General features: G+C 39.0%; 1 protein-coding gene across 1 annotated transcript in view; it reads left to right on the forward strand.

Moving 5' to 3' along the window:
* Positions 1–17,324, forward strand: part of Adgrg4 (adhesion G protein-coupled receptor G4) — an 86,126-nt gene that overhangs the window by 45,983 nt on the left and 22,819 nt on the right. Inside the window, exons 10-15 of the mRNA NM_001362885.1 lie at positions 452–668; positions 1,939–2,101; positions 9,242–9,376; positions 14,172–14,291; positions 15,743–15,788; positions 17,057–17,160. Of these exons, the coding sequence (NP_001349814.1) occupies positions 452–668; positions 1,939–2,101; positions 9,242–9,376; positions 14,172–14,291; positions 15,743–15,788; positions 17,057–17,160 (785 nt within the window). The remainder of the gene's footprint in view (positions 1–451; positions 669–1,938; positions 2,102–9,241; positions 9,377–14,171; positions 14,292–15,742; positions 15,789–17,056; positions 17,161–17,324) is intronic.

Here is a 17,324-nt window from a genome sequence, read left to right on the forward strand (position 1 = left end):
TAGAGAAATCTTAATTAATTGCTTCTTATTATGTGGTCCATATTTGCTTTCTACCTGTGGGTTGCCAGTTCTTGACAGGAAATAGTAATCACAACCCTTGATTATAAAAACTTAGACTCAATGTTTGCTGATATTTGAGTATAGGTGGGATCTTAACTTGAGCCAACACTCAAATATCTTAACTTAATTAGCATCAAGTTTCAAGATAATTCTTCAGTGACAAAAAGATTTCCCTGATGCATTTGAAATCCGACTTAATGAATACAAAATTGACTTTTGTTCATCTTCCCGGAACTACATCTATTGGAGAACTTGAGCTTCAATAGTTTCCTTTGGTGAACTTTATTTCCACTTCACTGCCTGGTCTTTTTAAAGGGAAGTGGGCCATACAGCATAGGCCCACAGTAAAGGCCAAACTGGAGGTCACCCATTTCCACTTTGTTTCTCCCAGAGAATGCGGATGATGTCGCAGAGCACATTTTAAATCTGGTCAATGAGTCTCCACCTTTGGATGAAGAAGAGACAAAGATTATTGTTTCTAAAGTAGCTGATATTTCTAACTGTGATGAGATAAGTATCAACCTAACCCAGATCATACTCCAAATCCTCAACACTGTGACGGAAAAGCAGAGTGATTCAGCTTCCAACCTGCCTCCAGTAAGCAATGAGTAAGTCAGAATGCTTAACTCAGGAAGTGGAGATGTTATCGGATCACTTCCTCCTCAGCACACAGGCAGCTATGCCTTGACAAGGTCCAGAGCAGTGGATGACACCATTTGAATATGAATGAGCTCTCAGTGATAATGACTTTTCAAATACATTCCTACCCAGAACCCAGCCTGAAATCTCTCTAACTGCTTCACATTTTTATAAAATGTATCCAACCAACCCTTGGGATCATGAAAAACGTAGGCGTTGTTTCTGGTTGACACTTTTTACCGCACAGTCAGTAACCAGGTTTTTATTTCCCCTTGGGAAGCTGACTTATAAATGTCTCATTTTTATTTACTCTTTTATTACATTTTTTATTTATTCTCTGAAAATTTTCTATATTATCCAATATAGTTTGATCCCTATCTTACATAGCATTAATTGAACAAGACACAGGGGGTTATCAATAACAGCACTAAAGAAGAAAATACCTCTTATATGAAGCACTGTCCACACACCCTTTAACCTCTTAGACCTTCCTAATGCTGGGATCTTTTAATATAGTTCCTTATGTTATGGTGACCCCCATCTACAATATTATTTTGTTGCTCTTCATAGCTGTAATTTTGAATAATAATGTAAACCTCTGATATACAGGATATTTGATGTGGGACCCCAACGGAGTCACAAACCACAGGTTGAGAACCACTGCCTTAAACTATTGTAGTAGAATCAGTGAATCTCTCCATCTCCCAGTTCTACTCTGATTTCCTTCCCCTGTCCATCTGCTTGAGCCTCCAATCCTAGCCCTCTGCTTGCACTGTTGCTCCTCTGTGATCCATTTTCTACACAGCACTCAGAGATATGTTTCAATGTACACATCAGATCACACCATGATTTTCAAACTGGTGGCATTCCTTTATAGCTTTAATAAAATCCAAACTTCTCAGACAAACGAGGCCACAATGGATCTGACTTTATAAAAGATAATTTCATCTGTTTTTTTTTGAAACGAACGCTAAGATGCTTGCTGGTACTATCTCGAACTTTTTTTTTTTTTTTTTTTTTTTGCAAGGGAAGTGCAGCTTGAGGAGGCCATTTTCTTTACCCCTACAGTAATTAGAGGCACTAAGGCATAGACCTCCATTTGTCAGGCCCCAAACCTAAACAACATCAATGACAGTGAAATCACAAAGTCAAGTTTCACAGTGAGGATGTCTTGTAGGGAGGATGAGTTTTACCAAGAAGGCAGAAAAAGTGATTTTTTTTTCCTGTGATTCTTTTCAGGATTCTGAGGATAATTGAGCGTGTTGGTCACAAGATGGAATTTGCAGGGAGAACAGCAAATCTCACTGTAGCTAAGCTGGCTTTGGCTGTGCTGCGGGTAGACCACAAGTTTGAAGGTATGGCCTTCAGCATCCAATCCTCTGAAGAAGTCATAGCCCCCCAGGTAAGTGCAACACAGGAAACTGAAAGCCAGGCAACAAAATGGTGTCCTAGATCTTCACCCATGAAGTTCTTGGGAAGGAAAAAGTGCCCCCTGGAAGCTTTTAATCTGAATGGAAATATAAGAAAGTATAGAGACCCCAGGGGAAAACCCTTGGTAGGCTAAAAGCTGTACTGATGTCTGTGTGGTGTGCAATGATGTCACAATTGACTCTGTCACTGTAAATCATCCAAAATAGGTGACTATAGGCTACTATATGGGATAATTTATTGTATGTTGAATGTTATGCTACAGAGTATTGTTGGAAGACACAAGGTAACAGAAAAATCAAGGGATATGCCCAAGGACACAACCTAATAGCTAAACTGGAATTCAGATCTATGTCTGGCCGTATCTTAAAGTCTGGGTTCAGGTTAGGTAACAGAAGCAAATGTCAAATGTTTGATGTGATGTGGATGCTAATTACCCTGATTTATCCCACTGTACTCCATCATGTATCAATCATAAAAGTCTCAGCCCTTTCCACTGTCTAAGAGAAGTTCACCTCTGGCAGGTCATATGCAACTTCAAAGCAATCTGAGGGAGCAGATTTTGTTTTATACCTTAAAATTGTAAATTTATATGTGGGAAAGTATACAAATCTTAAGTCCAAGGTCTCTGAATTTAGCTAAGGCATATATATGTCCACATAACAGAAACCCTATCAAGATACAGGCTATTACCATTGCTCCTGAAAGACCCCCCTTTCCCGGTCAATCCCTGAAGCTGTCGTCTCCAGGGGCCACCACCACCCTGACTTTTTTTCTTCCATAATTTGTTCCTGCTCTAGAACTGATTCTTCCAGAAAACTCACAGCTCTGTGCGCCTCCATAAAAAACTGGAGAGAGCTCACACTAGCAGCTTGACAGCACACCTGAAAGCTCTAGAACAAGAAGAAGCAAATACACCCAAGAGGAGTAGGTGGCAGGAAAGAATCAAACCAAGTAAAAACAAAAAGAACTATACAAAGAACCAACAAAACCAGGAGCTGAATCTTTGAGAAAGTCAACAAGATAAATAAACCCTTAGCCGGACTAACCAGATGGCACAGAGACAGTATCCAAATTAATAAATTAAGAAATGAAAAGGGAGACATAACAATGAAATATATCTTAAAATAATTATGCTGTCTGTTGAATATTAACAGTTGAAAATATTAAAATCATGTTCTATAAAAAAAGAACTGATTCCTCCAAATAAAATCATGTGATAGATATGTACATGATTCTGTGCTAGAAGTCTTCTTTCATATATGTTACATTGTTTTGAAATTCATCATTCTGCTTTCCATATTTTAAATTGTTGAATAATATTTGATTGAATAAACATATTGTGTCCTTTTAACTTATCCTACCATTCCTGTTTATTTGTTTGTTCCAGCTTGTAGACATTACAAATAGCACTCCTATGAATATTTGCATAAAAGTCTTTGTGCAGACATGTTTTCAAGAGCCTTAGGCACAAAGTTAGAAAGTGAGTAGCTGGCTCATAGGGTATGTACGTACACTGGTAAGAAAATGCCGCGTTCTTTTCTCCCGTGGCTAATGATGGGCAGGAAGCTTTCATTTTCATCTTGATTGCTCCCAGAACTTCTTTGTTGACTTAGCCATCAATCTTTCGTTCGTATTTTAATTGGCTTGTAGTTCCTTTCGGTAACTTCCCTATCATTTTCTCAGTGGGGTCTTTTCATAAGCATATGTTTAGAATTTTTTTCTGAAATCTAATTTGTAGTTCTTTTACCTTGCTAGTAACCATATATGATTTGTCTGGCTAAAAAAAAAAAATCTTTGGCATAGGGCAGTCATGAAAGCATTCTTTTATGCTTTCTTTGAAAAACTCTTTGGTTTTAACTTTTATGCTTAAGAAGAAGATTCCCCAGTGAGCTAATTTTCTTACACGGTATGAAATCATTTTGTTACATATGAATATTTAGTTTTTAAAACAATACCACTTACTGGGAACTTTCCCTTTCCCATTGGTGTTCTTTGTTACCTTTGACAAAAAAAAAAAAAAAAGCAAAAAAAAACAAAAACAAAAACAAAAACAAAACAAAACACCAACAACCAAAAAAAAAAAAAACAACTCACAATACATTTTTAAAAGATAAATAGGAGGATCTCATAAAGCCTCGGCCCTAAGTGAAGAGCAGCAAATATTAATGGTTGCTGAGAGGTGGAGAATCAGTCTTCTCCAGGGATGAGCCTCTGATAGGCAGTCCAATCCCAAGTCATCAGCCCTGGACACATATGTGTACTCAGCAGGCTGTATTTATAAATGTCTATATATCTACATCTCTCTAGATATGTAACAATAATTTAAGAGCAAGAGCTCATGAAATTGAAAAGGAGCAGAAGAAACATAGGAGGAGTTGGAAGAAGGAGGAAGAGAAATAGTACCCACACATGAAATTCTCAAAAGAAGAGTTGGGGAAGGGCTGGGGAGGTCCTGAGTTCAATTCCCAGCAGCCATGTGGTGGCTCATAACCATCTGTAATGGGATCTGATACCCTTTTCTGGTGTGTTTGAAGACAGCTACAGTGTACTCGTACATATATCAATAAATAAATCTTTTTTTTTAAAAAGAAGAGTTTTAAAAAAGTAAACTTATTTTTTACTTTCTGTGTTGTTATACTTAATTTTTAATAAATCTTTGTGTTATTGCTACTTTCTTTTGGAACCTATACTCAATGTATGTGTGTTATATGTATGTGCATATGTGTATAAATGTGCACAGGTCAGAGGAGGATGACAAACTGCCTGATCCATCATTCTCTGCCTTATCCCCTTGAGACAAATCTCTCACTGAACCTGAAGCTCTCTGTTTTTAAGGCTAGATCCTCATGGTCCTTGTTTTCATTGGCGTGCTACCTGCTATGTGACCATTAGATAGTATGAGCCCTTCACACCTCCTTTTTTGAGAAGATTGCTACTCTAAGTCTTTTCTAATTCTATAGGAATTTTACATCTGCTTGCATATTATTAATGGTATTTACTCTTTATATATTTTAAATAAGCAAAGATTATTTTACAAAAAAAAAAATTTTTTTTTTTGGTTTTTCGGGACAGGGTTTCTCTGTATAGCCCTGGCTGTCCTGGAGCTCACTTTGTAGACCAGGCTGGCCTCGAACTCAGAAATCCGCCTGCCTCTGCCTCCCGAGTGCTGGGATTAAAGGCTTGCACCACCACGCCTGGCTAATTTATTTTTTATGATACTTTTATGCAATGGATTTTGATCACATTTATCCCTGCCTTCTGCTCCTGTTGCCCTTTCTATTGGTCCCTCATTCCCTCATTTAGAGGGAATTAAACTTTCATTTATACTTTCCATTATACTTTCAAGCCTTTTAAAATTTAGCATTTGCTTTTCTGAATCTGACTTATTTTGATTAATATGACAATCTCGTTATACTCATTTCCTGGGGCATATTTCATACTTCTTCATGGCTGAATAAGATTTTATTGGGCATGTATAACTTCAATTTAAATCCATTTTTATGTCTAGTCACCTTGGCTAATTCAATATCTTAGCTGTTATACACAGTATCACAATAAACATAGGAATACACGTGTCTGCCTTACATCTGACTCTGATTCTTTTGGATATGTACTCAGGGGCTGTACTATTTGGTTTCTGATGGAACTCCATACTGATTTCTATAGTGGCTGAACTATGTTACATTTCCATCATCAGCATTTCTCCTTTTAATCACATTGTCTTAGGGTTTCTATTTCTGTGATTAAACACCATGACCAAAAGCAAGTTGGGGAGAAAGGGGTTTATTTGGCTTACACTTCTGTAGCAGTGTTCATCATCAAAGGAAGTCAGGACAGAAACTCCAACAGGGCAGGAACCTGGAGACAGGAACTGATGCAGAGGCCACAGAAGAGTGCTGCTTACTGGCTTGTTCCCTATGGCTTGCTTAGCCTGCTTTCTTATACAACAGAGGACCACTATCTATCCCAGGGGTGGCCCCATCCACAATGGGCCGGGCACACTCCCATCAATAACTGTGGTGGTAGCACATGACTTTAATCCCAGCACTTGGAAGGCAGAGGCAGGCAGATTTCTGAGTTCGAGGCTAGCCTGGTCAACACAGAGTTCCAGGACAGTCAGTGCTCCATGGAGAATTTCTGTAGGCAGAGGCAGTAGAATCTCTGAGTCTGAGGCCAACCTGGTCTACAGAAAGTTCCAGGACAGCCAGAGTTACACAGAGAAACCCTGTCTCAACAAACCCAAACTAAACAAACCCAATAAGAAAAAGAACAACAACAAAAGAAAGTGCCATAGGAGCCTGTCTCCAACCTGATTTTATGGAGACATTTTCTTAGTGGAGGTTTTAACCAAAGAAGACTATAGATCACACAAGAGAATTTTATAATCACTTATTTATTTCTTTGTTTGAGTTTTTGAGACAGGGTCTCATTATACAGCCCTGGTTGCCCTGGAATTCACTATGTGGACCAGGTTGGCCTCAAGCTAATAAGCATGCGCCTGCCTCTGCCTCCCAAGGGCTGGGATTAAAGGCATATGCAACTGTGCTAAAGAAATTGAGAGAAAGTTGTTGGTGTTTTGTTTTTGTTTTTCTTTGTTGTTTAACATTACCTGGGCACTTGCTAGGTTTGTTCTTCTCTGTTCCTCTCTGAAGAGCAGACTTCATTTAGCATCAATTCCTTTGAGATTCATAAACGTCACTGTCTTCTGCTCTTAACCTTTTTTTTTTTTTCTGGTGAGAAATCAGTAGCACTTAAGTTTTTGCTTCTCTGTATGAGATGTGGAATATATCATTTGTACCCATTGACTTTTAATATTTGCCTTTGATTTTTTGGCAGTTTATCAATGTGCCTTCAACGTGTTTTTCTTTGTATTCATTGTGTTGGGATTTGCTGCATTTCTTGAATTTATAACTTATTATTTCTTCGAATCTTGTTTCTTCACCATGTTATTTGTCCATCTGAGACTGCAATTTCATGTATGTGTGGCATTTTAATACTGCTTCAAAATTCCTTGAAATTCTTTTCCTATTTTCATTATTTTATTATCTGTTTTCTATTCATGTAACTTAAAATTTAGTGGTATTTGTTATTGTCATATAACTGTTGAACTCATCCAGCACAACCAAAAATTTCCAACATTTATTCTCAGAGTCTCTTATTCCTCCTCCTTCTCCTTATGCTTTGTTTTGTTGTTTATGTAGCATTATTCTTCCTCTTTGCATTAATTGAAAGCACATTTTCTTTTACATACCTAAGCACAGCTGTACTTGAGGCTTTAAAATCATTATACATTAGTGTTAGTGTTGTGTCCTCTTCATGGCTTGTCTTTGTAGTTGCTTATGGGTCACATGCATTCTTTCTCCATCTATTGAAAAATTAGGATTACATTTTGATTACATACAATTGTGATTACATAGATTCTGAATTTTCTTGTGTGGAAATTCATTTCTAATATAGTTCTCTGAAAGCGATGGGTTTGGCTATAACAGGCAATGAAGCTGTCTGGAATCAAAAGTAAACTCCACATCTTGGGTAGCAGTTCAAAAATCAGTTGAGTTCCTTGATTTTTATTTGGCATTTGTCCTATGCATATATGACGCAGAGACCATGCATATAATCTATGCGGAGTTTAGCTCTCTTCCTTCCTTAGTTCTCCATCCTGTTCTTCCAATGGCTGTGGTTCTCTTGACCTTTTGCTTCTGATTCTTCACAACAGGAATCGGTAGACTTTCCTAGCAGCAATTTTCAGATTCCGTTCAAAGCCATAGTAGTTTCAACGAAGCATCAGCTGAACAGCTGAGATAGGTAGTTCACCCGGTGCTTTTACCTGTTTGCTGACTGCTTAGTCGGCTCTGGAATCTCTCTGCTAGTGTTCATTTTCCTGGGCTTTCAAATGACTGTTAGTTTATATAGCCGTTCGATGCAGGAAACTCCTCATCCATTAAGAGCCTTTTAGCTATAGTAGAAGCAGGTGTTGACCTCTCTGTTTACATATGGAGTATCCATTATAAGCATCAGCAGATAAACAGCCCATCAACCCTTGCCACATTCTTGGTACCAAATTATCTATATGCTGAAGCTAAATTGTGACCTCTGAGGTCATCAATTGACTGAGCATGGGTCATCTGTGCTAGAAAGTCCATATGGGTTTTAGGTTCGAGAAGTCATTCCATAAACATTATGCTCTCTCTCTCTCTCTCTCTCTCTCTCTCTCTCTCTCTCTCACACACACACACACACACACACACACACACACACACACACACACACACTACACTACACTGAACTAGGTAATATCTCATTGAGCATCATCATGGATAATAGGAAAATTTCAGGCCTAAATCACATATTTTTGTTCAGTTACTTCCTTGATTTATGACCTCTGGATACAACTTGTAACTTCCTCTGTTTCCTAATATCCTACCTCAACACATGTCTCAAGCTCAGCAATGATATTAAATAAGGGAATGCATTTAAAGGTGGCCATGCACCACTTCTTGAAACCTGGGAGATCCAGGTTTGTGATTGTGTTCCAAGTGAGTGTAGTTTTTAATAAAGCACATTTTCATCTAAAAATATTTTAGAATATACAAAATACTATTTATTACCAATGAAACTAGAACATCTGTCTAACTATGAGTCTCTAGCAGAATTCTAAAGCCTAATGCCTCCCTTTCCAGGCTCACATTTAGTGAGAGCATTGATCAATGTACTGTGAGGCAAGTGCCTAATGCAACTGCATGGTTTCTTCTTTTTGTTGTTTTTGCTTTCAGAACTATAAGGGGGAAGGCAGTCTGATGTTTCAGCTAACTTTATTTCCCCATATTGGGAAAGATTACATAATTTTTTATTCTCCTTTTCACTTTTGTCATTACTTATGCAGACTTAGGTTAAAGGAAGAAAACCTTGGAAGGAAAGTATGCACGTGTGTGTGTGTGTGTGTGTGTGTGTGTGTGTGTGTGTGTGTGTGTGTGATAGCTCATGGAAACAGGCTACAACTCCCAGCTGCAGTCCTCTGTGGGAATTCTAAACTGGTTGGGATGGGAGGAGGAGAGGATGTCACTATGATGGGTGAAGACTCCAGTTTTCCTTTCCTGATTTTTCTTGGCAGATTTTCCTCGGTGATATCCCTCTAAGGAAGGCTTTGGCTTCCATCTATTTGCCTAAATCATTGAGGGAAAAGGTTCCTCTTGATGGCTTGCAAACTATCTTGTTTAATTTTTTTGGCCAAACCTCACTCTTTAAGGTAAGTTCGTGCCTCTGGTAACTGTCATGAACTGACATGGTGACTCACCGTAATTATGAATTCCTGCTACTTTCATGATGTTCTGTTTATTTTAGAATATGCTCTGATTGATTCTACAAGTCTTTTAGCACACCCCCTGGCCCTCCACAGGAATCAACCTCTACTTTAATTATGTTTTACACTTAGGAATTTTCACAGCTCCGAAGCTTTGGATGGGACCTTAGGGTTATCTGGTGACCAAAGAGGCCCTAAGATGTTTCAAAGCCAGAAAAGAACAACATGTTCTCCTGATGAGATGGCCTTTCAGCTTATTAATCTTCCCCACCCCCTCCATCCTTCCTAGCTTCTAGCTCTGAGTGCTCTAAACCTCACCTTTAAACTAGAGGCAATGAAATGTGGTGAGGTATGATCTGGGGGACCAGCTGCTGGGATCTGAGGCTGACATTGCTACCTTCTACCTGTGTGATTTCTGGCGAAAATCACACTTTGTATGATTCAGCATCCATCTGTCATAGGTTTTTTTTTTTTAATTTGAAATAGTCTAAGAATCAGACCTTATTGGCCAGTTAAAGAACTGAAGGAGTTACTACAAATAACATGTTCCTGGGAGTAAATGTTTGCGTTGCTGATGTTATGATGGGGAAGGTTCTCTGCCTAAGACCACTCTATCTCATTATGCTGTTGAGATGACAGCAACCAGAATTTGCATGAAGTGCAGAACAGTGAGTTTTTTTTTTTTTTTTGAGACAAGGTCAAAAAGAACTGGCTAGCCTAGTACTTGCTATATAGACAAAAATGGTAGAGATCGTATAGTTTCTGTGTCCTGAATTCTGGGATTAAAGACATGCATCACCATGCCTAGTTTAGTTGTTACTATGTATGCCTACTGCCGTGTCTGCTTCTCATGGGAAACTGAGTCTCAGCAAAATTAAATAGTTTTGCCTAAGGTCACACAGTGATGAAGTGGTATAGTTATGAATCAGAGTCACACTATCTAACAAACAGCAAAGTTCTGACTTTGTTTTTTCTTTTTTTTCCTTTCCCATTTGTGTGTGTGTGTGTGTGTGTCTTCATGCACATGTGAGTGTACACTCATGCATGTTTATGTATCATACACACATGCACATGTGCATGCACACTCGCACATATGGAGGCTACAGATTCACAGGTGTATGTATGCATATGGAAGCCTAAGGTTGATGTCAAGAATCATCCTCGATTATTCTTCCATTATATTCATTAAGGCAAGGTCTCTTAGTCAAATACCCAGACCTTGCCAATGAGACTAGTCTGAGGATCCCATGTTTCTGCCTTACAAGGAAAGAATTAAAGTTGGGACACCATCCCTACCTGGCATCTTACATGGGTCCTGGGGATCCAAATAATGGTCCTTTGCGTGAGCAGAAAGAGCCACCTCCTCAAGCACAAAGTCCTTGTATTTGAAGGTAATGCATTCATTTGCCTAGGTGTGTTTGCATTTGTAAGGAATTATCCACGCAAATGAACTCCTAGTGGTCAAATAGTCACAGATTTTGAGGGGGGATAATATACTATCTGATAGTATAAACTATAAATTAATGCCAGGAGACAGGAGCTGTAGGCCAATAAAAATATAGCAGATGCTTTCAGCTCCTACCAATTTAAGTGGACCACACTACCACCAAACATGTTTGCAAAGTATTCTGTTTCTCTGGCATTCTTTGGTCAGTCTTCTCTCTGGCTAAATTCTATTTGTTTCAGTAGGTTTAGTTCAATTTCTACCCAGGATGCCTCCCTGGAATTAATAAGTCCATTCTCTATTCTCTGTGCCCTGGAAAAAATTAGTGGACAAAATTTTGTAATAATGATTTAAAATGTGTTTCATAGCTCTCTCAACCTTTTGATATTCTTGTCACCACTTTGCATCATCAGAGATGCCATTATTTTTTGGTCTTAATTTTCTTCCTTCCTTCAGAGGGCTGTGCTTGTCTCTCAGAATAAGAGATAAACTTGCTTTGCATAGATTTTACACTTAATAAGAAATTTTGATTCTCTGGCATCTTCCATTGAAATAGACTAAAGACCTTTGCAAAAATTAGCCTACACACGTCATAGTGCCAGATGAAGATGAGTTAGATCCAGTTATGCGTCAAATTCCTAGCTGGAAGGGCCCTTATAACTCACATTGTTTCATATCTTTATTGTGCCAGTGAGGTCACCAAGACCCAGAAAGGGGAAGGCACTTTGCGGAAGGTGACACAATTCATCCTTATATTCACCCAATCATTTGTTTGTTCGAGTAATAGTCATTCTATTCATACTCTGTATCTTCCATGGTGCTGGTACCGGGTGTTAGGGCTGTAGTGCTAAGCAAGAAAGACCCGGGCCCGCCCTCATAGAAAACACAGTGAATTAGGAGAGAAGACGAAGCAAAAGGTTCCAACACTAGAAGAGGTGCATGGGGCTAGGGCCTGTGTCACTGGTGGCTGAGGAGTACATGATTCAAGACACACTACCCTGTAACTGCCTTCCTTTTCAGTGCCTAGGCCCCATAGACTTAGTTTTACACAGCTTCCTCTAACATCTTTTGATCAATATCTTGACAGTCATTACAACATATTACCTTAGAAATTGTTGATAATACATCACTCTTGAACATCTTGTGCCTCCTCCTTTCTTCCACTAGCTACAGCACTTAGGGAGGAGCAAAGGCACTAAGCAAGCACACTGTGGCATAGGGACTCTGGGACTGCAGATGAGGGAAGAACAGAGGCTGCCTGAGTTAGGGGAGAATTCCGCTGTGAAGGAGCCACAGAATGAAATGCAGAGGTAATAGAGCTGCCACAGAGGGAACATCTCTGTAAATGTTCAGAGGTAAAAGTTGAAAAACTGTACAACTTGAGTCCAGAGGAGTGAGAAGGGATTTTCCCTTTCCCCCATGTTCCCCATGGTGTAGGCAAGAAGCATGAATTGAGAGGAGAGGTTAGTTAGGTCCTTAGTCATTGTGACTATTTCCTTTTGGCCTTCCCACTGCAGAAAGCTGCTTATCTTAGGTCAGATTAGGAGGATAGCTATAGGTCATCTAGTCTACCATCTTTCCTTACGTCACCAATGGCCCAGAGAGAAGATCTTGGAGGAACCAGGAAGCATGGGCTAGCACTTAGTCTTTGGATGTCAGCAAGGCCTTACCAACATTATAGTTTGTTGATGTTCACCCTTAGCAGGCTGCCTCAGAGAACTCTGATGAGAAAGGAACACTACATACATCAGAAGTGTATATCTATTATTTGTGTATCCATTATTTGTTTCATTGTTGGAAATTAGTTAGAAAGGGTTGATTTTGGTTCACAGTTTGAGAGTCCAGTCCACTATACTGGAAAAAACCAGATGGTGGGAGCTTGAGAAAGCTTGTCATATAGTGTCTGGAGCAAATAAGCAAACTACTACTGGTGCTCAGCTATCTTTCTCCTTTTTTAAATTCACTCTAAGACTCCTAGTTGAAGTAATGGAGCCACCCACATTTGGAGTGGGACTTCTGCTTGAAGTAACCTAGTCTAGATAATCTCTAATAGATATACCCAGAGGCCAAACCAATCTAGATGCTCCTTCTCAGGCATGCAAACAAGTTTATTTCCTAAGTGATTCTAGATCCTGTCATGCTGACAATATTAACCATCACGATATTGTTTAGCATGAACATAAACGGCCATGAACAGAAAGTTGGACACTTCCAACTTGAGCAAGACCACATCCATGGTTACTCAAGCACACACTATTTCCTCAGTGGAGTCGTCTAACGGTGTACTGTAGGCTCTTCAAGGGATGTCATCTAAATATCAGGCTTTCTTAGGAAATTATCAGAGGGTTTTCTTCATCTCTCTCCCATCTTAATCCAGCTCTGTCTGTGGTTTTGTACATGCAGTGCAGGAGGAAATCACTCAATGATCTGGCCTTCTGGAGTCTTGGCATTTGGAACTTTGGCCTTGTTAATTAGAGAGTTTCATATTTCTACAAATACCTTTTAGTTTGTTATCTTTAAATTAACATTGTTAAACACCCCTTCCCCACCACTCATTGGTTGTGTGATCTTTGTACATATAGGTACGGAGCCTACAAAAGCCTCAGCTTAGCTGGGAAAAAAAGGCCATATAATGTCAGAGGGCTGACAAGTATGCATGAAAATCACCTAGCCGAATGTCTGGATCAAAAAAAGAGGAAATATCTACTGTATATCAGGCTGTTCTGGCCATGCTAGGATATAATGTACACACTTTGACCTCAGTCTTCTACAGTAGAGATAGTCATCAATATTTTCAAAGACATGTTCCAAGAAGATATTTGTAAACATACTTCCTTTTCCTACAGGGTACAGACCATGAAATTAGTTTGTAACTAAATCATGATGGATTTAGATTCCTTATTAGAAAAGATGTTCTTAGAAGGATGGTTAAGAGTTAGAACCAAGTTATGCTGTGGAATCTGTGAATCTGAAGCATTATTAAGGCAGAGAATATTTTGCTATGCTGTGAGGGCAGAATTGAAGATCTGGTACAAACTCAATGTTAGATGAACAGATATGTTTCAGGTAGATGGATGAGTGGATGGATGGATGGATGGATAAATTAATGAACTGTTCTGATTGTTATTATTGAGCTTTGTGTGGTGAAGAGATGATCTGAATGACTCTGAGAATTCACCCCTAGATTGTGATTCTTCCATTCTTCTGTGCCAAAACTGTGTAACGCATCACTGATTCTAGATTGATCATGGTTATATAAGAAATTAGATGTTTAGGATCTTTGTGTTTCATCTGCAGGCTAAAACCATCACTTCTGAATTAATGACATATGTTGTGAGTGCAAGCATCTCAAATACTTCCATTCAAAACTTGGCTGATCCAGTGATTATCATTCTAAAGCATATTCAAGGAGACTGGGTAATATATCTATTTTCATTTGGGAACCAAATGACCTCAGGACATCAATGTGATTTTCCTGGTGAAAAAAAAATGGCAAATTAACATTCAATTCAAAGACTTCATGATGATTTTCCTATTTGAGGTAGCAGAAGTATGTTAAACTGGGTTTTTCTAGAAACAATGCTGTATCCTCAAGGGATCCTGATTAGTGGTATTCTAGCAAGACATAAACTAAGAATAAATAGATGTCTTAGTTGTAATAGTAAATGCCATTTAATTCATTCATTTTGAGTGAGATATACAATTTCATTGAAAATAACATTTGTATTCTTTGATTTTCCATGAAAACATTAAAACATGTATTATCAAAGGACTATATCATATGGACTAACATAAGATATTTACTACTAAATGATCAAGCTCAGTTTTAGTAAAAGAATGAATTACTATTTCATTCTTTGATGTTAATATGTGTGCTGTGTGAAGTTTTAATAGCTTCCTTCATTCCCTATCTAAGAGGACATATGGTATAATATATTTTCCACTAGTCTTAAAGAGAAGAGAAGGGAGATTAGGAGAGGGAATTTTATTTATTTTACTATTTATTAATAATAATAATAATATTTATTTTATTTCATTTCATATCTCCCTTTTTATTAAATTTACTTATTCACTTTATACCCCAACACCAGCCCCCTCTCCTCCCAGTATTCCCTTATGCAGATCTCCCATCCTACCCTCCCCTTCTCCTTTGCAAAGGTGGAGCCCTCTCTTGGTGTTACCCGACCCCACCCCCAACACACACACACACACACACACACCAAGTCACTCTAGGACTAAGCACATCTGGGAGAGGGAATTTTAAAACCAGATTGAAAATAAAACATGTTAGGTGAGTAAAATCTCTCAATTTGAACTGAGAGTATGACTGTAAGATCATTTCCAGAGACTGTAGGAGCTAGGGGAATTTTAAGAAATTTCAACAGGCTTAACGAGGAAGCACCTAAGCTATGTGTTTATAAAGGATGGTCATAGCTGTGATTCCCAAATTCCAAAGCCTTCTAAAGAACACCTAACATATATCAGTCTTTCACTGATTCTCCATAGCTTCCCCCTGGGCCTTGTATGAATTGGCAGATCCCAAAACTACTAAATGACACATGCCACACTGCCATGCAGTGATATGTGGTTTTCTTACTTGTCAGTCCAGAGCCAGGTGGAATTAGACTTTAAACCAAACCATAAATGATAAATGATACCCTCCCAGTCTCTCCCTGTGTGAGTGTGAGTGTGTGTGTGTGTGTGTGTGTGTGTGTGTGTGTGTGTGTGCGCGCGCGCGCGCGCATGCGTGTGTGCATGCTCACTCTGTTGCTCTACTGGCTAAAACCCTTGAAAACACTTATGTGTATTGTTTTTGTCCAGTAGACCTTACACAGAAAGGTATTTATCTGTAATTCTCATTTTTGCAGAATTATGATCAAGTTTACTGTGCCTTTTGGGATTTTGACACTAACAGTAAGTATTTATAGAAGCTGACTTTGACATGCCTCTAGACGTTTCCCAGTTGGTGGTTGGGGGAGAGGGCTGGTTGTCAGCTGCTGTCCAATCAGGCACTACAGAGTATTCTGCATGACCAAGGTACCCTATGTGACTTTTAGGGCGTGAAAATTAAGAAAGCTCCCTTTGGTAAGACAGTTATTATAGAAATCATAAAATAGCCCAATTTTAGGGAAAACAAGGTTGTTTGGAGGTACTGGGTGTGGTTCCTCCTGACTGTGTTTCTCTAAGGTTTGCCACCTCTACTGGGGCCTCTATAGTTAATACCAAATCTCAAAGAATTCTCCCACACAACCAGCATCTCCTAGGAACGCCATGGTTAGTGGTGAGAAACGTTCCTCTACCTAGGGAGCTCTGCTTGGGTACTTTTCCCATCTAGAAATCAGAGAGAAAAGAGACAACACTCTTTTTACTTAGCTCTTCAGGGAACAGAATACCACCTCTTTCTGACAAACAGAAACAATGTATCCTCTCCTGGCTTGTCCAAGTCTGTCAGAAAAATAGTCCTATAAAGTGACAAGCTCTGTCCTCCACAGCTTTAATAAGTTCATCCCTGTGTTGATTAGTGACAGTTGCTGGAACACCCCAGGGAGACCCTTTGCCCCTGGCTCTCTATGCTGTGAGCCTAGAACATCTGAAATCTACGGCATCTGCTCAGACTTGGATACCTGTCCTCAGATAAGGCTTTTGGTGTACTACCATCCTAAACCAGCCCTATAACCCAAGATCTACAAGGCTCTAACTGGCTATAAGGATCTTCGGAACACGATCACTTGAGCCCACTTAGTTTCTGGGTGGAACTGGCTGTTTCTAATATAAATGCCAGTCCCAAGTTCACTAAGTGACAGCCTTTATTGCAAAGGTCTAGGCCTTCCCAAAATTTCCAGATCTATTTCTTTTATTGGCTACTTATAAAACATGTAGCTCCAGCATGGTGACAGGAACAATTGTTCATGATTAGAATCTACCTTAATCTGTAGAGATGTAGTATAGAGACAGAAGCAAGTGACAATGATTCCCTCCCCACCCCCACCCTGTACTCCTGACACATACGTCAATTTGGTTTATTAAATGTAATTGCATTTTGCTGTTCAGTTGTATCTCTACCTTGCTGTCTTAACAAACAATGCTAATTATAACACACGTTCGGATGGTGCATATAATGAAAAATTAAACATTTCTGAGAAAAGCAAAATTGCTTTGAAATTCCCTTCTGTCCCCCGCAGATGGGCTAGGTGGATGGAATCCATCAGGCTGTAAACTCAAGGAAAGCAATATAAATTATACAATCTGTCAGTGTAACCACCTCACCCACTTTGGAGTCTTAATGGTGAGTTGTCTCCTTTATCATTCTTCAATGGAATTTTGACAACTTTTATTAGGTTCAAGCTATTAATGTGCTTGCAAACTAAATAATGGAGAAATTTTATACAAGCAGAAAAAGGGCTCTCCTCTAGCACGTTTACCCAAATAGAGCAGCGTGAAACAGGTGTT

Source organism: Mus musculus, chromosome X, assembly GCF_000001635.26.
Source record: "Mus musculus strain C57BL/6J chromosome X, GRCm38.p6 C57BL/6J".
In the NCBI taxonomy this organism is placed as follows: Eukaryota; Metazoa; Chordata; class Mammalia; order Rodentia; family Muridae; genus Mus; species Mus musculus.